General features: G+C 42.0%; 1 protein-coding gene across 2 annotated transcripts in view; it reads left to right on the top strand.

Annotated features, from left to right (window-relative positions):
• The window catches only part of AREL1 (apoptosis resistant E3 ubiquitin protein ligase 1), a 51,339-nt gene that overhangs the window by 27,048 nt on the left and 4,446 nt on the right, over positions 1-19,845 (top strand). For both annotated transcript variants that reach the window (XM_025391923.1, XM_025391922.1), the window contains 15 exons: positions 638-698; positions 1,619-1,845; positions 2,780-3,017; positions 9,540-9,709; positions 9,975-10,155; positions 10,339-10,586; positions 12,160-12,237; positions 13,051-13,192; positions 13,317-13,438; positions 14,779-14,854; positions 15,378-15,487; positions 16,118-16,297; positions 16,478-16,603; positions 18,506-18,635; positions 18,727-18,785. In XM_025391923.1, the coding sequence (XP_025247708.1) occupies positions 683-698; positions 1,619-1,845; positions 2,780-3,017; positions 9,540-9,709; positions 9,975-10,155; positions 10,339-10,586; positions 12,160-12,237; positions 13,051-13,192; positions 13,317-13,438; positions 14,779-14,854; positions 15,378-15,487; positions 16,118-16,297; positions 16,478-16,603; positions 18,506-18,635; positions 18,727-18,785 (2,103 nt within the window). In that variant the 5' untranslated portion in view covers positions 638-682. The remainder of the gene's footprint in view (positions 1-637; positions 699-1,618; positions 1,846-2,779; positions 3,018-9,539; positions 9,710-9,974; positions 10,156-10,338; positions 10,587-12,159; positions 12,238-13,050; positions 13,193-13,316; positions 13,439-14,778; positions 14,855-15,377; positions 15,488-16,117; positions 16,298-16,477; positions 16,604-18,505; positions 18,636-18,726; positions 18,786-19,845) is intronic.

Raw genomic sequence — 19,845 nt, 5'->3', positions numbered from 1 at the left:
GAGAAGTACAGTCTCCTTTTGTTCCTCTCCTTGGTCTTTCTGCTGAGCTCATCTTCCAGAGGGCCCATTAGTTTGCCTGATTGGTAACAGCATAAATGACTTCCCTTTCAGACCCACTGTTTATTATTGGGATGACCCAGAGTTCATTTTCATTACATAATGCCAACATGATGATAATGATACTTGCTTTAAAAAAAAAAATTCTACATTTTATGTAGCTATTTCTACATAGCTGAATTACTTCCAGAAGGCAAACATAAGGGGAAAGTGACTCCATTCTCCTCTTTGCATGGGTTAATTAGCCCCACTTTGCATGAGGGAGGGAAACTGTCTTGGGAACTATGGATCTAAGAAGATGAAGGCCATGTTACTGCATTTTGAAATTAGCAATAAAGCAAGTGGCTGTTTGTGGTATTCCTAGAGTGGCCAGTAGATTGGAAGTCTCCAAGGGGAATGATGCAGTCTCTGTTTCTCTGAAATATATTATAGGGCACCTGTCAAGCTAGAAAGAGGACAGGAATAGTAAGGCTCTAGACTCGAGAGAGTTGTCTGGCTCACGCCATACACTCTGTCTTACTGTGAGATAGCTACAAGGCAGAGTTGGAGAAAAAAAACTAAACAAGTTTTCTTTTAACAGCTGCAGCTGTGATCCTCGGCTGTCTGTTGGCATTGAAGGGACCTGATGTTTTACGTTATTGGTACGTTATGGAAAGAACTCTCTCTATTATATTTTTGTTAAGGTTGGTTGGGTTCTTTTTCCTTTTCTGCCTATTCCTTTCCCTTTGAAAATGGAGCTGGAAATATTTCTAGTCATGCCAGAATGTACCTTCACAGAGTTGGCATTGGAATTCATTCATTTGGGTTTATTGAGCAATTATAGTCAATGCCAGACACTGTTTACTGTGGAGTCTAAAGTTGAATAAGATGAAAATCTGCCTTCAGGGAGTACTCATTCATAACATAAAGAGGAATGGTCAAGGAGGAGGAAAGTTATGCCAGATGAATGTGCAGGAGTTTGAAGGAGCCCAGAAAAGGGAACTGCTAACTCTGGTGGGGATTGGGGAACACTTTTGCCAAGCACACAAGGGAGGGGAGGGCTCCCAAATAATGCATTATTTTAAGAAAGAAATGGTGGGAACCAAAGGCACATCCTTTTTACTGCTTCTATGGGGGACCCAGCAAGTGCAGGAAAGTGGGGAGCAGGGCGGACGTTATATGCAGCTCGTATAGAGCAAGAGTTTGCAAACTTTTTCTATAAAACGCCAGAGAGTAAATATTTTTGGTTCCAAAGGCTCATTTCAATAACTTAACTCTGCCAGTGTGGGGCAAAAGTAGCCATAGACAACTTATAAATGATGGGTGTGGCTATATCCCAATGGAACTTTATTTACCGAAATAAGCAGTGGGTGGACTTTGGCCTGAGGACTGTAGTTGCTGACCCCTGGTGTAGAAGTTCCTTTCTTATCCACAGAGGTAGTACCCAGTGCAGTGTTTCTTTGGTAGCCTTACAGTCTCATCCTGACTTCCTTTAATTTTTGAGAAATGGTTGGCCTGTTCCTTAATGAAAAGCTGTAATGTGTAACTGGCAGGCGGTTTGTGTGTTCTCTCTTTTGCATAGGTGGAATCACAGTGTCTGTGGTTGCATTCTTCTTCACAATTAAGTTCCTCTTTGAACTTGCCGCACGTGTAGTCAGCTTCCTCCAGAATGAGGACCGCGAGCGCCGAGGAGACCGGACTATTTATGACTACGTGCGAGGAAATTACCTGGATCCCCGGTCTTGCAAAGTCTCCTGGGATTGGAAGGACCCCTATGAGGTGGGCCACAGCATGGCCTTCCGAGTGCATGTAAGGGAATGTTTCTGTCTCCATACCCATTGGGGTTTTTGAGTAACTTGCTTTCCAGAGCCCAGTTCAACACTACCAGGTGCTGGCCTGGAATGTTAACATTTTCTCTTGTTTTTCAACCCCTTCCAGGAACTAGTGAATTGCTGCTATCGGAAGAGTCACAAATTTCTCTGTCATTTTGATTTAATAGGTCCTTAGCTTTGAAGAAGTATAAGCCTTAATGTTACCTTTTCAAAATAAAAATATTACAGAAAAGCATAAGTAATAGTACTTACTCTTTGGGTTAGCAAATCAGGCCCACCTTCAGTTTCTTTAAATACATTTGTCTTGGAACACAGCCACACCCATTCGTCATGTATTGACTATGGCTGTTTTCACACCTGAGTAGTTATGGCAGTTGAGTAGTTGTGTACGGCCCACAAAGCCAAAACATTTGTTCTCTGGCACTTTACAGAAAAAATTTCCCAACTCTTGCATTGACTTCTTCACTGTAGCATTAAGCTTGGCTTGAGAGACTGAACCCCTCCTACCTTTGTCTGGTAACGCTTTAGTTCACTCATTGCCAGTGCTGCCGGCTAACTTACCTTTAAATTTGGGTTAGCATTGATAATATAAAGGGATGGTAAGACCAAGGAGGCAGCATTGGTGGTTCAGAAGTGGCAAGTTAAAATGCACATTTTCTTGATTTAGTGGTAAATTCTACCCTTGTCCTCTGAACAGGTTAAGAATTTGCTCATGACTTAGTGGTTTTCTTTGGAGTATTGATGGGATTTGTTTCTCTCTGTCTTTTTGTGAGCAGGACTGTGAGGAACAGGGTAGGTATTGGGGTTTACCAGTGTGATCTCTGCCAGCTACTTCCTCTCTCCCCGCTCACTCTACACAGGAAATGTTTTTTTCCTCTGCTTGCTAACGGGTGTCCTTCTTTCCATGGCAGTTATTCTATAAGAACGGGCAGCCTTTCCCTGCACATCGGCCTGTGGGACTAAGAGTTCACATCTCTCATGTCGAGCTAGCAGTGGAAATTCCAGTGACCCAGGAAGTCCTTCAGGAGCCCAATTCCAATGTGGTAAAAGTGGCCTTCACTGTGCGCAAGGCTGGGCGTTATGAAATCACAGTGAAGCTTGGTGGATTAAATGTGGCATACAGTCCCTACTACAAAATTTTTCAACCTGGTAGGTTCTTTTTTCCTTTCTTTTTCCCTTTGTCTCCTTCCCTCTCTCTCACTCCTTCCATCCCATCTTTCCTTTTTAAAAATAATACCTTTATTGAGATTTAATTCACATGCCATAAAATTCATCCTTTTAAAGTATACAGTTTAATGGTTCTTTAAATGGAGCCATCTTCACAGTTGATTTTAGAGCATTTTCATAACCTCAGAAAGAAACCCCATACATATTAGTAGTCACTTTCTCCCCAAATCCCCCAGACCTAGGCAGCCACTCATCTACTGTCTCTGTCGATTTGCCTACTGTGTTTGGCTGCTTTTGTCTTGCTGTAAAGAAATACCTGAGACTGGGTAATTTATAAAGAAAAGAGGTTTATTTGGCTCACGGTTCTGCAAGCTGTACAAAAAGCGTAGCACCAGCATCTGCTTCTGGTGAGGCCTTGCGAAGTGTCTACTCATGGTGGAAGGCGAAGCGGGAGCAGGAGTGTCACATGGTGAGAGAGGGAGCAAGAGAGAGAGGGAGGAGGTGCTGGGCTTTTCTAAACAAACGGATTTTGCATGAACTCAGAACAAGAGCTTATTCATTACCATGAGGAGGAGACCAAGCCATTCATGAGGGATCCTCCCCTATGACCCCATCACCTCCCACCAGGCCCCACCTCCAACATTGGGAATCACATTTCAGCATGCAATTTGGAGGGTACAAATATCTAAACCAGTTTCAGTCATGCTGTAGCGTGAATCTGTACTTCATTTCTTTTTATTGACAAATAATATTCCGTTGTGTGTATATGCTGCATTTTATTTATCTTTTCATCGGTTGGTGGTCGAGTTGTTTCTACTTTTGGGTACTGTAGGCAATGCTGCTGTGAACATTTGTGTACAGGTTTTTGTGTTGACATGTTTTTATTATTCTGGAGTAAAATTGCTGAGTCATTAGTTTGGTTAGTTCTTAAGGGCTAAGGGCTGTGGTATCCACAGAAATAATAGGACCTGGGGTCCCTAGGTAACTTTTGAAGTGAAACCTTACTGAGTGGGGCCTTAAGATTTGTGTATCTTTGCTTAACTAGTCCTCAATTTTCTTTCTCTGATAGCAGAGTAAGGCTCTGGGCGAAATGGCTCCCAAGCCATCTCTTTCTGCGTGTATCCTCTCCTTTGCTTAAGTGCCTCACTCAGAGACTCCTTTTCACATGAATTATCATCACCCACCTCCTTGCCACCAGTGGAGAACAGCTCATATCCTTATATGTACCAGCCCTTTTTAAAAAATTAAACTTTTTATATTTTGATAATTGTATATTCCTATGCATTTGTAAGAAATAACTCAGAGATCTGGTATACCATTTTCCCAGTTTCCTGCAATGGTAACATCTTCCAAAACTACTAGTACAATATAACAGCCAGGGTATTGACATTGATACAGCCAAGGTACAGAACATTTCCATTGTCAAAAGGATCCCTCATGTTGCCCTTTTACAGCCACACCCATCCCCTCCCAACCTGTTTGTTTGTGTCTTTTTTTTTTTTTTTTTTTTTTTTTTACGAAGTCTTGCTGTGTCACCAGGCTGGAGTGCAGTGGCGCAATCTTGGCTCACTGCAACCTCTGATTCCCTGGATTCAACGGATTCTCCTGCTTCACCCTGAGTAGCTGGGATTACATGCACGTGCCACCACGCCCAGCTAATTTTTGTATTTTTAGTAGAGACAGGATTTCACCATGTTGGCCAGGATGGTCTCAATCTCCTGACCTCATGCACCGCTCGCCTTGGCCTCCCATAGTGCTGGAATTACAAGCATGAGCCACCGTGCCTGCCCCTCTGCCCTACCCGCTGCCAACCTGTTTCTTAACCTCTGGCAACCCATGAATCTATTCCCCATTTCTATAATTTTGTCATTTGAAGAATATTATATAACTAAAATCATATAGTATATAACCTGTTGGAGTTGACTTTTCCGCACTCAGCATAATTTTCCGGAGATTCATCCAGGTTACTGAGTGTATCAGTAGTTGGTTCCTTTTTTTTTTTTTGAGACGGAGTCTCGCTGTGTCGCCCAGGCTAGAGTGCACTGGCCAGATCTCAGCTCACTGCAAGCTCCGCCTCCTGGGTTTTACGCCATTCTCCTGCCTCAGCCTCCCGAGTAGCTGGGACTACAGGCGCCCGGCTAGTTTTTTGTATTTTTTAGTAGAGGCGGGGTTTCACCGTGTTAGCCAGGATGGTCTCGATCTCCTGACCTCGTGATTTGCCTGTCTCAGCCTTCCAAAGTGCTGGGATTATAGGCTTGAGCCACCGCGCCCGGCCAGTTGGTTCCTTTTTACTGCTGAGTAGTACAGGTTGAGTATTCTTCATCCAAAATGCTTGGGACCAGAAGTGTGGTTTTGTGGTTTTTTTCTCTCCAAACATGGTATAGGAATGTTTTGTAGTTTTTGAGACAGGGCCTTGCTCTGTCACCCAGGCTGGAATGCAGTGGCAGGATCATGGCTCACTGTAGCCTTGACCTGCTGGGCTCCTTCCACCTCAGCCTCCCAAGTAGCTGGGACTACGAGTGTGCGCCACCGCACTCGGTTAATTTTTTGATTTTTTGTTCTGTAGAGAGAGAGTCTCATTATGTTAACCAAGCTGGTTTCCTAACTCCTGGCCTCAAGCGATCCTCCTGCCTCGGCCTCCCACGGTGCTGGGATTACAGGCATGAGCCACTGTGCCTGCCTAGAAGTGTCTTGGATTTCAGATTTTTGGGGGTTTTGGAATATTGGCAGTATACTTATTTACCACTTCAGCATCCCTAGTCCAAAAATCTGAAACCCTAAATGCTTCAGTGAACATTTCCTTTGAGTATCGTGTGGGTATGCAAAATGTTTTGGATTTTGGAGCATTTTGGATTTCTGGTTTTTGGATTAGGGATACTCTACCTATAGTCTGTGGTCTGAATGTACCACTTTGTTTAACTATTCACCTGTTAAAGGATATCTGGGTTGTTTCCATTTGGGGGCTATTATGAATAAAGCTGCTATAAATATTCATCTGCAGGTTTCATGTGAACGTAAGTTTTCATTTCTCTAGTATGCAGTAGCTGAGATGTATTGCAGTTGTATGCTTAGTTGCTTTTAAATTGCCACATTCTTTTCCAGGGTGGCTGTAGCATTTTACATTCCCACTAGCAATGTATGAATGATCCAGTTTTTTTCACATCCTTGCTAACATTTAATGCTGTCATCATTTTTCATTTTAGCCATTGTGATAAGTGTGTAGTGGTATCTCATTGTACTTTTAATTTGCATTTCTTAAATGGTTAATGCTGTTGAACATCTTTTCGTGTGCCTGTCATCTGTGTATCCTCTTTGGTGAAACGTCTCTTCATGTCTTTTGTCCATTTTCTTTTCCTCTCCTCCCCTCCCCTCACCTCCCCTTCCCTTTCATTTCATTTCATTTCATTTCATTTCATTTCATTTCATTTCCTTCTTTTTTTTTTTTTTAAGACAGCCTTGCTCTGTTGCCCAGGCTGGAGTGCAGTGGTGCTACCTTGGCTCACTGCAGCCTCCTCTTCCTGGGTTCAGGCAATTCTCCTTTGTCAACCTCCTGGGTAGCTGGGATTACAGGCACACACCACCACTCCCGGCTAAGTTTTGTATATTTTGTAGAGACAGGGTTTTGCCATGTTGGCCAGGTGGGTCTCGAACTCCTGAGCTCAAGCGATCCACCCCCTTGGCCCTGCAAAGTGCTGGGATTACAGGCGTGAGCCACCACACTGGTCCTTTTGCCCATTATCTAATGGGATTATTATTATTATTTATTTATTTTTCTTTTCTTTTTTTTTGAGATGGAGTCTCGTTCTGACACCCAAGCTGGAGTGCAATGGCACAATCTGAGCTCACTGCAACCTCTGCCTCCCAGGTTCAAGCAATTCTCCTGCCTCAGCCTCCCAAGTAGCTGGGATTACAGGCATCTGCTATCATGCCCGGCTAATTTTTTCTATTTTTAGTAGAGATGGGGTTTTGTCCTGTTGGCCAGGCTGGTCTCAAACTCCTGACCTCAGGTGATCCATCCGCCTTGGCCTCCCGCAGTGCTGGGATTACAGGCATGAGCCACTGTGCCTGGCCCATTTTGGTTTTTTACTGTTGACTTTTGAGAGTTCCGTATATATTCTATATGCTAGTCCTTTGTTAAACATATGGTCTGCAAATATTTTCTCCCCATTTGTAGCTTTTCTTTCTTTCTTTTTGGAGACGGGGTATCACTCTGTAACCCATGCTGGAGTGCAGTAGCACAGTCACGGCTCACTGCAGCCTTGACCTCTCCGGGCTTAGGTGATCTCCCACCTCAGCATCCCAAGTTGCTGGGACTATGGCACGTGCCACCACACCTGGGTCATTTTTGTATTTTTTTGTAGAGATGGGGCTTCACCATGTTGCCCAGGCTGAGCTTTTCTTCTTATTCCCTTAACAGAGTCATTCACAGAGCACATGTTTTCAATTTTGATGAAATCCACTTTCTAAGGTAGGAGAATCACTTGAGCCCAGGAGTTCAAGACTGGCCTGGGCAACATAGTGAGACCTCATCTCTAAATAAATTAGTTGGGCGTGGTGGCGTGCACCTGTAGTCCCAGCTACTGGGGAGTAGGTTGGAGCAGGGAGATGGGAGGATAGCTTAAGCCCAGGAGATTGAGGCTGCAGTGAGCTGTGATCATGCCACTACACTCCAGCCTGGTCAACAAAGTGAGACCCTGTCTCAAAAAAGAAAGAAAGAAATCCAGTGTATCCATTTTTTTTCTTTTATGGTCAAACCGTTAGCGTCTAAGAAATCTTCGGTCCCAGATCCTCTCTCTCTGTCTTTTTTTTTTCCCCCAAAAGTTTTTACAGTTTGAAATTTTCTATTTAGGGTCATGATCTATTTTTAGTTAATGTTATTATGTCTATTTACTCCATCATTTGTTGAAAAGGTGATCTTTCTTCTATTTACATTGCTTTCGTACCTTTTATCAAAAAGCAGTTGGACGTATTTGTGGGGGCTTATTTCATTAATCTATGTACCTATCCCTCCACCAGTACCACAGAATAGTGATTACTGTAGCTCTCTCTTCTTTTTTTTTTTTTTTTTTTTTTTTTGAGACAGGGTCTCACTCTGTCACCCAGGCTGAGTGCAGTGGTGCGATCATGATTCACTGCAGCCTTGGCCTCCTGGGTTCAAGCGATCCTCCCACCTCAGCCTCCTGAGTAGCTGGGACTGCAGGCATGTACCACCATGCTTAGCTAATTTTTTATCTTTTTTGTAGAGATAGGGTCACACTATGTTGCCCAGGGTGGTCTCGAACTCCTGGACGCAAGTGATCTCCCTGCTTTGGCCTTCCAAAGTGTTGGGATTACAGGTGTGAGCCAAGTCGCACAGCCTGATTACTGTAGCTCTTATAATAAGTCTTGAAATTGGTAAGCTGACTCCCCTTTATTCTTTTTTTTCAAAATTGTTTTAGCTATTCTAGTTCCTTTGCCTTTCCATTTAAACTTTAGAATAATCTTAACTAAATCTATAAATAATCTTGCTAGAATTTTAATAAGAATTGTGTTAAAACTATGTATCAATTTGGGGAAAATTGACATCTGTACTGTGTTGGATCTTCCATAAACATGTCTCCATTTGTTTAGTTGTTTGTTGGTTTTTTTGTTTTGTTTTATTTCTTCCAAGTCTTTTTCATTTTGCTTAGGGTTTGCAGTGGTTAAGAATTTGTAAAAATGAGCCGCCAAATTCATTTGAATTTCTCTAGTTCTGTTTTTTCCTCTTTTCTTTTTTTTTTTTTTTAATAAGGAGACAGGGTTGCCTGGCACAGTGGCTCACGCCTGTAGTCCCAGCACTTTGGGAGGCTGAGGCAGGCAGATTACAAGGTCAGGAGTCTGAGACCAGCCTGGCCAATATGCCGAAACCCTGTCTCTACTAAAACATACAAAAATTAGCTGGGTGTGGTGGCAGGTGCCTGTAGTCCCAGCTATTCAGCCATGGCAGGAGAATCGCTTGAACCTGATAGGCGGAGGTTGCAGTGAGCCGAGATCATGCCACTGCATTACAGCTTGGGCAACACAGCATGACTCCGTCTCAAAAAAAAAAAAAAAAAAAAAAGAGACAGGGTCTTCCTTTGTCACACAGGGGCTAGAATGCAATGGTGTGGTCACAGCTCACTGTAGCCTTTACCTCCTGGGCTAAAGTGATCCTCTTGCCTTAGCCTCCTGAGTAGCTGGGACACAGGCATGAACCAGCTACTACATGAACGCCCGGCTAATTTTTATTTTTTGTAGAGACAGTCTGGCTATGTTGCTCAGGCTGGTCTTGAACTTCTTAAGGGATCCTTAAGGGATTCTCTGGCTTTGGCCTCCCAAAGTGCTGGGATTGCAGGTGTGAGCCACTGCACCTGGCCTCTCTTCCTCTTGATAGTGTTACTTATCCCTAGGAATTGGGAGGAAACCTAGCTTTCTAGGACCCACTGAGCAGATCTTTGTGCCCTGAAGAGCACCTTTAAATGTTAGATTCCATTATCTTTGTTCTAGGAATGGTGGTTCCTTCTAAGACCAAAATTGTGTGCCACTTTTCTACTCTTGTATTGACCTGTGGGCAGCCGCACACTCTTCAAATAGTACCCCGAGATGAGTATGATAATCCCACCAACAATTCCATGTCCTTGAGAGATGAGCACAATTACACCTTGTCCATTCATGAGGTAAGCAGCCTCCCTTCTTTATCTGTGTGCTAGAGAGAGCTGGCTGCTTTCTCTGTCATTCTCACACCTTCTAATTCACTTCCATCTCTGTTTCCTTCTCCCTGACTTCTGTGCTGTCTGTATCTTCATCTGACAATACCTGTCTCATTAGTAATTTTGTGATTTAGATTAGATCGTAGATAGGAAAGCTCTTTGTAAAGAGTAAAGTGCCTTGTAAATGGGGAAGATACTATATGTTAAGTGATGCTCTGCTGTCTTCCTATAGCTCGGCCCTCAAGAAGAAGAGAGTACTGGTGTCTCATTTGAGAAGTCAGTGACATCCAACAGGCAGACTTTCCAGGTGTTCTTGCGACTCACCCTGCATTCTCGAGGCTGCTTCCATGCCTGCATTTCATACCAAAATCAGCCAATCAATAATGGCGAATTTGACATTATTGTCCTAAGTGGTAAGTTGAAAGAAAAGTATGATTTAGTGCTGTTCTTCAGCCACTTCTTTGCCTGTCTGCACTCTTTTGTCTGACCTCACAAACATTTGATATTTGGGCCATATTTGGCTTGTCCTGTGGAGTGAAAGCCTAGTGATAGGTAATTTTTTTCTCCCCTGACTTCTACTCCTTATTATACTTCAGAGGATGAGAAGAATATCGTCGAACGCAATGTGTCCACTTCAGGTGTGAGCATTTACTTTGAGGCTTATCTTTATAATGCTGCCAACTGTAGCAGCACTCCATGGCACCTGCCACCCATGCACATGACCTCTTCCCAGCGCCGGCCGTCCACTGCTGTTGACGAGGAAGATGAAGACTCGCCCTCTGAGTGCCACACCCCTGAGAAGGTGAAGAAACCGAAGAAGGTGTACTGCTATGTGTCACCAAAGGTTGGAACTTCCATTCTTGACATAAAATCCCCCTGCTTGAACCTGTGTGTAATTGGTATTTGGTAGCAGAAAACACAAAGTAACAGTCTGAGAATCAGGGCAAGATTTTTAACTAGTTGTATAGAAAGCTATTTTCAACTGTTAAAAATTTCTTGCTAGCATAAAAATTACTGTTGGCTGCTTGTGCTGTGTCAAAACAATTTGATCTTTTATTCTGTGATTCATGAAACCACAGTAAATGGATGTCACTATCAGGCTACAGGATTGGAGTAGAGACATTTTGGCAGAGGAAAGAAGGTGAATTTCCCAAGCCCCTGAGCTAAGAAGCACTTTGTATTAGTTTCTCATTCAGTCCTCATAAAAATGAGACTCTGTGCAACATCCCATTACATCTCTTTAATCTCATAACCAAAACTGAGTTATAATTCTGTTCTACTTCAGAACACTTTGCTGTGTACCATTCTTCATTTAAAAATCTAGCCTTAATTTGGACTAGGGGTGATGGTAATGAAGGAAATGGGTAAGTGAATAAATGAAACAAGATTGGCTATGAATTGATCATTGTTGAAGCAGCTGATAGTTTCATTATACTGCTTTGTCTTCTTTAGTACGTGTTTGAAATTTTCTTTAAACTTTTTAATCAAGAAAACAACTGACCTGCATATTCAGATAAAAGGGTTTTTTTAAGATTAAAAAATTATTGCATCATCTTTTCCTCTTTTGTATGAACTTTTTTGTGTGAGGACCTTCCCTTATACCACCAACATATTCCACTCCAGCCCACCCCATCTTCCTGTCTCCCTTCCCTGGCAGATCCTTGGCACCATTCAAATAGGGATAAAGCAATGTATGTGGGTTGCTGGTGTTTGCTGTCCAATAACTTGGAGGGAGTCATTCTGAGCAGCATGGCGCTGAGCAGAAGGAGATTTTGATTGTTTCTAGGTGAAATACTCTGTTCTCATGAAGTGAGGACCTGATCCCAGATATTTAGAAAGACTTGAGTATTATAATTATGAAATATCTCTTTGTGAAACGGCATTGTCAGAGTGATATTTTTTTTTGTTTATTTGTTTATTTTATTTTTTGAGACAGGGTCTCACTTTGACACCCATGCTGGAGTGCCATGGTCAAATCTCACTGCACCCTCTGCCTCCCGGGTTCAAGCGATTCTCGTGCCTCAGCCTCCCAAGTACTTGGGATTATAGGCATGGGCTACCGCACCCAGCTAATTTTTTTGTATTTTTAGTAGAGACCGAGTTTTGCCATGTTGGCCAGGCTGGTCTTGAACTCCTGGCCTCAAGTGATCTGCCTTCCTCAGCCTCCCAAAGTGCTGGGATTTCAGGTGTGAGCCATTCACACTTGGTCATCAGAGTAATATTTTTAATTTGTCTTTTTAAATAGAGAGTTAATGTATTTATTTGACTTTAGTGCTCACTAAATTATTATTATTTTTGTCCATGGAGAGGAAAGGTTATGAGAAATGTAAATAGGTACTATGATATTTGAATAAGAATACCCAAATAGAGCTTTTTTATCTATCATTCACTTCATTTCCTGTCTCCTGGTCCTCCAGCAATTCTCAGTGAAGGAGTTCTACCTGAAGATTATCCCGTGGCGCCTTTACACCTTCCGAGTGTGTCCAGGAACAAAAGTAAGCTGAACCTTATGTCTGGTTCACATCAAGCATGTTTCATCTCTGGACTGTCAACCTTTTATTTTTTCTCAGAAGCACTTTTAATGTTTCTGCAAGATCTCACAGTGTACACAGGATTCGTTGCCAAATAAAGCATCATTATCTCCTCACTAAATGGCATGAAGAATATATAAAATCTGGAAGGACACATACCTACAGAAACAGTTATTAGCAGCAACTCAGAATACTTCAACAGTGATCCTTTGCCTTCAAGACTTAAGTTAATAGAGAAGATATTTGTAACTCTGGCCCAAGCTTGGTCTCCCAGTGTGCTGAAGCTAATTCCTTTAGAAGCAGCTCTCTCATATATTAAAATACATTGTTTGTTTGTTTTTAACTTTTCTGGGCTTCTAGAATCTAAACTTTTGCCCAAAGGCTAGAGTATGCCATTTTATAAAAATAATTTTCATCTGATCAGTTTGGAGTAGTCACTTATTGCTACTTAATGTATCCTTACTATTGCTTTTTAATATATCACCATATTACCATTTATTGCTATTTAATATATCACCCTTCCTATATTTTATGTTGGAAGGTCTGTAGTTTTGCCGGTGGTCCTAACTAAAGGCAGTCTCTGTGACTAAAATAATTTAAAATGTTGAAATGTAAATCACTGAAGGGAAAAATAATGAAATGTATTCCTGGTAGGTCCTCATTTGAAGAAAACAAGCCTAACTTCTTGTTATTGGTTGGTACAGAGGGTAGAGCTGTGGAGGATTTTTACTGGGCTTGAGGGTTTTACAGATTAATTTCTTTCTTTTTCTTTACCAGTTTTCATACCTTGGTCCTGACCCTGTCCATAAGCTCCTCACACTGGTGGTGGATGATGGCATTCAACCTCCTGTGGAGCTCAGCTGTAAGGAGAGGAACATTCTGGCTGCCACTTTTATCCGCTCCCTGCATAAGAACATAGGTGAGGTTACACAGGGATTCTATAGGGAGGGTAGTGAGCCCAGCCACATCCATGAGGGTGGAGAGGCAGGACTGCACAGATGGCTTGTAATGAGGCTGTAATGATGGATCTTGCTGCTCCCCAGGAGGCTCTGAGACCTTTCAGGACAAGGTGAACTTTTTCCAGCGAGAGCTTCGGCAGGTCCACATGAAAAGACCACATTCCAAAGTCACCCTGAAGGTCAGCAGGCATGCCTTATTGGAATCGGTAGGTAAAATTTCATCTCTGTCAGCAGATGCCAAAGTTTTCCAATTGAACATCTATATTCTGCAGGTTACCTTTTTGTTTTTTGTTTTGTTTTGTTTTGTTTTGTTTTTGGAGACAGGGTCTCACTCTGTTGCCCAGGCTGGGTTGCAGTGGTACGATCATGACTCACTGCAGCCTTGATCTCCCCAGGCTGTGATACTCCCAATTCAGCCTCCCAAGTATCTGGGACTATAGGTGTGTGTCACCATGCCTGGCTAATTTTTGTATTTTTTTGTAGAGATGGGATTTTGCCATGTTGCTCAGGCTGGTCTCTAACTCCTGGACTCAAGTGATATACCTGCCTCAGCCTCCCAAAGTGTTGGGATTACAGGCATGAGCTACCGTGCCTGATCTGGTTGTCTTTTTCATGAAACTTAAATTTCTCTTTTTTAAGTATATCTGTAAAAGACAAATATACTAAATTCTGAAACCTACATTTTTCTCTTTACTTATGTCTGTCCTTCTACTTGATCCTACCAAATTTGGGGCAGATTTGTTGGAGGTATGTTATTGAGGGGAGAGGAGTTTACTTACTGGCCTTCAAATCTACTGAATGGGTTCCTGAACAGTCCCATGGAACTCCTATGTAGGGCAGGTATAAATAGTGATTACAGAAGAAACTTCTTGTTATTGAATCCCTGGAATAGAAGAACTCTTGTTGAATTAAAAGGAAATGATTTTTGTTGTCACTTTGGTCTGACGGAAAAGGAACACCTGATGTGTGTCTGTCTCCACTGCACAGACACTGGCATGGTTCTTACATTCCCCAGGAATGAGAAGGCTTGGTTCCTGTCCAGAAAGTGTTTGTGATGTTTGGCTCTGGTAGGTGTGACTGGAAACCCCTTTTCTCAGCCATATTCTCCGTGTGGCATGGCTCACTGTCTGAACCTAGCCTTGTGGATAAAGATGTCTAGAGGATAGACCATGCTTTGCTGAAAACCAGGATTCCTTGGTTGTTTTGCTTACAGCTTACTGACTTGAGTCATTTTTTACTTCTTTATGCAAGAATGTTTTCATTACTAAAACAAGGATTGTTTAAAACAAAAGAAAAAGAAAAAAACAACTTCAACTTTCCAACAAAGTGATGATGTAAAGACAAATCAGATTATTTTTAAAAACTTTGAAGTTATGTGCATGAATGTCAGGTGGTATCATTAAAGCTTGTTTATGAGTAACATGTCTCCTTCAGGTAGTCGTTGTTAGTCCAACAGACAATGGCAGTGCTCTTGTGTTGTTGTCTTTAACGTCCAGAGGATACCAGCCAGTGTTCTGACAATTCCCTTCCTTTCACTGCTTTTCAGTCTCTGAAAGCCACTCGGAATTTCTCCATCTCAGATTGGAGCAAGAACTTTGAGGTTGTTTTCCAGGATGAAGAAGGTCAGTTTTGAAATTTTATATTCATCTTTTTGAACCCTTCTCCCCACTCCCACCTTCTCTTACTCCCTCTCCACAAAAAAAAAAAAACAAAAAAACACCCTAGGGTTTTTTTTGGTTTGTTCCCCCCCCCCCCCAGGGAAAGAGAACCATGAGTGAAGAGAAAAAGGGTAGTATTTACTGGGCAGGATAGCATGGAGGAGCTTGTGGAACACAGACATACAGGGACTTGGAGGGAGGGTTCTAAGAGCCTGAACCTTGGTTACCTTGAGAGAAATGTCCATTTCCTGGGATCTCCAACCTCTGGCGTTTCCATACTAGGGGGCATTTCCTTAGTGATCAGAATACCATTAATCCTACAAAAAGAGGTGGGATTTCAAAAGGACCACAGTTTAGATGAGTTGCAACGGAGAAACACCAGGGTAGTACAATAGAGGGAATGTGGAGAATATAAAATGACTCAATAAACAAAAGTGGTAAGAGGAGGTAGGGCAGAGTCATTTTTTATTTTCATTATGCTTTTCAGCTCTGGACTGGGGAGGGCCTCGCCGGGAATGGTTTGAGCTCATCTGCAAAGCGCTGTTTGATACCACCAATCAGCTCTTCACCCGGTTCAGTGACAACAACCAAGCACTAGTGAGTCGGTGACGGGTGGGTGGAAGATGTGGATTGTGTTATCATGGGTAGACTAACCGGGATTTGAAATTATGAAACTGATCTGGGAACCTGAGAACCTGTGTCCTATTCTTTATTTTGCTGCTTAAAATATGAGCTAATCAGATTGTCTTCCTCCTCTTTGCCTTTATTATTTCATCTGTAAGATAAGCAAAAATGCAGACAGCTGAATATTTGACTAAAAAGCATTATAGTACAATGTCTACTCTGCTAGTTATAATAATTAAGCCTCTTTCTCAAAACATATCTGAAGCAAATGATTCCTGTAGTAGATCTTTGACTAGACAAAGGTGTCAGTAGAGAAGTACGCTTTGGCTGAAAGAAGTTCTGGTTTAGGGAAAAGGCATCACATCATCTGCTGATTAACCACAAACTTAATATAAGATTCTTAATTAAGTCCACCTTTGCCCTTTGTCTTCCAGTCACTTGGAATTACTCAATGGTGGCTACCAAAAAACTAACATTTGGATGGGCTCTGATCCTCGGAGTGAAGTTCTTGTTCCTTTGGCATGGGGTTGGGGAAGAAGGGTCTTTCCAGAACTGGGCTTGAAGAAAAATGGCTCAGGGCCTTTCAGCCTCTTTCTTGAACAGGTGCATCCCAACCCTAATCGCCCCGCTCATCTGCGCCTGAAAATGTATGAGTTTGCCGGACGGCTCGTGGGCAAGTGTCTCTACGAGTCCTCTCTAGGAGGAGCCTACAAGCAGTTGGTTCGAGCTCGCTTCACCCGCTCTTTCCTGGCCCAAATCATAGGACTGCGTATGCATTACAAGGTAACGTCTTGGGTGTGCATTTTCTACTAAGGCCCCTGGCCATTAACCCTGAAATCTCTCCTCCTGGGGTTGTAAATAATAATTTTTAAGGTCGAGGGGATAAGTGGTTTTAAGCAGTTAAAACTTTCCTTTCAGGGCAAGAGTATTCATGTTCTGTTCTGTGTCTTTCCGCCTCCTCAGTACTTTGAAACAGATGACCCAGAATTCTACAAATCTAAAGTTTGTTTTATCCTCAACAATGACATGAGTGAGATGGAGCTGGTCTTTGCAGAAGAGAAATATAATAAATCAGGTCAATTGGATAAGGTGAGAAAGAAGACCAAAGCCTCTGGGTCCCATGTTCTCCAGTTTCCTATAGAGCAGGACTGTCTAAGATGACTTTCTGCAGTGGTGGAAATGTTCCGTATTTGTGTTGTCTGTTACATTTGAGTGAAGCAAAAGATACGTATCTCCCATCTGTCCCACCGAGTCCTACTTCTAATTGAAAAATAACTGATGACGATGAAGTGTCACTGTGCAAGCATATTTGGAAGAGATGGCAGTGCCTGTGTCAACATTCGCAGTAGTGATGTAGGTGATTTCTATTTTAACACAATGCCTGTATAGTTTTAAACTTTTTGGCTGGGCACAGTGGCTCATGGCCTGTAATTTCAACACTTTGGGAGGCTGAGGCAGGAGGATCGCTTGAGACCAGGAGTTCAAGACCAGCCTGGGCAACTTTGGCAAGACCCTGTCTTTACAAAAACTTGAAAAAATCTAGCTGGGTATGGTGGCATGTGCCTGTGGTCCTAGCTACCGGGGGAGTGTGGAAGGAAGTGGGCCCTGAACCTGGAACATTGCTTGAGCCCAGGAAGTTAAGGCTGCAGTGAGCTATGATTGCACCACTGCACTCCAGCCTGGGTGACACAGCAAAACCCTGTCTCAAAATAATAAAACCAAAACTTTTTATTAGAAAACGATGAGCCAGAGATATTTTTGATGCATGTGCTTCTATTTACATTGTGGTGTTAAACAGCATCAAATGATAATGATGAGGCTAAAGTTGCAGTAAATTTAAAGTTAAAAGCAGAATAGGAATGATTGAAAAATTGTGACCATTGTTACCACTATACTGATAATCAAATATCCTTTCTGAAAATTATGGGATTCCCAGCTGTCTGCCTTTGTACACATAGGATTAGACCTGACTTCCTGAGCTGGCATGATAAGGCAGCTAGAGTCAATAGGACACTGAATTAGGATCCTCAGACCCAAGGTATTGCTCATTTTAATTGTGTTTAATATGAATACTAAATCTTAATAATTTATTTCTTAGGCTCCTAGATAGAAATTAAAAAAAAAAAGATCCGGGATTGTACATACCAACAGAAAAAACATTTAAAATTTTTAGACCCATTGAGAATCCCTGCTGTGGAGTAGCGTGCTATTGCTACCATGCTGTTGTCTTAAAAGCTGATCTTATAACTTCATTCACCTGTGGAGACAGCCTTGGTCACGCTACACAAATATTCCTGAATGATGGTTTTTAAGCTGTGCTTCAGGGCTCTTTCAGGGTTCCCTTAGTAGTTTATTGGGGGTTACCAATTCTATTTGAGAGTCATACAGTTTGTTCAGTGTTTTCTTTGCAGATAGGAAAATTAGGGCCAAATAATTGCCCCTAAGGTCTGGAGGGGCAATTAACCAAAGGTCTATAGCAAGCTAGCATCAGGGCTGAGATTAGAATCCAGGATCTTCAAGTATCAAACTTGGCTTGTTCTGTTGACTCAGAGATAAAAGAATGTGTGGGAACAATTGTTCCCATCTTGGAATTTCTGAGACATAAAAAGACTCCTTTACTGCTTATCTGACATTACTCTTAGTTGCTTAGAGAAAAGGTCAGTAGTGGTTTCATTTTGGATCATAGATTAAAACACTGCTAACAAGGAGCCATAATATCTTCTATTGCATCACTACTACTTGACTGAGTCAGAAGACCTTACCCAGACACCCATTTCTGAAATAGTAGCTAGTATACAGCAATAGTGGTAGGAACCCTGAAGCTTAGGAACTAAATTAAACCAAGTGTGTTGGAAAGTTAAATGCACGGCAGAAACTTGTGACTGTTAGTGATGGAGGTCAGTAATTCTGTGTCTGTAAAACATACAGGCAGATGTCATCTTAAAAATTTCCATCCACAGCTTCTTGTCTGTCTTTTGCCGCCTGTTACAGGTTGTAGAACTCATGACAGGTGGAGCTCAAACTCCAGTCACCAATGCGAATAAAATCTTCTATTTAAATTTGCTGGCCCAATATCGGCTGGCCAGTCAAGTGAAAGAGGAGGTGGAACATTTCCTAAAAGGTGGGATCCTGTATGTTCTTGGCTTTGAAGTTAAAACACCTGTATCCATAGTGTGGTTATGCATGACTTTAACTTGCCTACTTTGTTTCAGGCCTGAATGAATTGGTCCCTGAGAACCTTTTGGCTATTTTTGATGAGAATGAGCTTGAGGTAAGTGCTTGCAATTCAGACTCCCATTCTTGGCATTTTTGTACCTTACAGGAACCAGCTTGGTGTACCTTCTCTTATGAGATGCAGCTGGAAAGCCATTTATGCAAGAGGTGGTTCCACTTTTGTCGCTCCTCCATTCATTGACCCTACTGTGGAGAGAGTAACGAATAAGACAAAGTTCCAGCCCTCAGGGGCTACATTCTAATGAAGTGAAGGAAACAAACCAAAAGATGTGATCATATTTCAAAAGCATTAGACTGCAACAGTATATAGTATATATTTTTATTTATATAGTAAATTCATTCCTATTTCAGATCCTGTAACAACTAAAATGATGGCTCTAAGATGGTAAATACTATTGTATAGTTAGCAGAATTGAAGTCCGTATCAGGTGTGGGCAAAGAATAACATGAGTCTGTTGTGGCCTGTTGCTCACAGATGAGACGTCTGTACAAGATGGTGCGATGCAAGTTATTAGTTCTAAATTCCCATAGTTTCTGTGAGGAGTGTCTTTCTACAAACTGTTTCTTTAGGGAGGAAGGTTTTCTTTTAAAATGGGGGGAAAAAGTAGTTTTAGGTGGTCTTGCCCGATTCTTTATTAACTGAAGTGGATTTGAGAACAAGAATCAAAATCTGTAATTTTCATGTTTTATATCTTCAGATGTGAAATCCAAACAAAATGAACTCTCCACGGCTCAGCCTAAAGTTTCTGATAAACCTGTTACCTAGCACTGTTAGTTTTTGGGCTGAGGAGTAGCTACGGGCAAATTTTGTTTTATTTTGAAGCAAAGCATTTGTAACAATTTGTAGAAGTGAGTAGAAAGGAAGGACGTGGTGTCTTACAGTTGTTCCACATCCTGCTCTTAGTTCCTCATCAGCTTAGCAAGTTCTCTTTGAAGGAGCCAAGGCTTCTCAGGCTTAACTGGGGTTTTTCTTGTCTCTTGGTTAGGATGTATTATTCTTTATAGCTATTGGATGAGTACTTGCAGTCTGCTAAGTAACATGCTGGATCCTGAACCAAATTAGGACATCAACAAGATGTTTAGGGCTCTGATGTCAT

Source organism: Theropithecus gelada, chromosome 7b (assembly GCF_003255815.1).
Source record: "Theropithecus gelada isolate Dixy chromosome 7b, Tgel_1.0, whole genome shotgun sequence".
In the NCBI taxonomy this organism is placed as follows: Eukaryota; Metazoa; Chordata; class Mammalia; order Primates; family Cercopithecidae; genus Theropithecus; species Theropithecus gelada.
The sequence above is the reverse complement of the archived record's forward strand: the minus strand, read 5'-3'. Positions and strand labels throughout refer to the sequence as shown.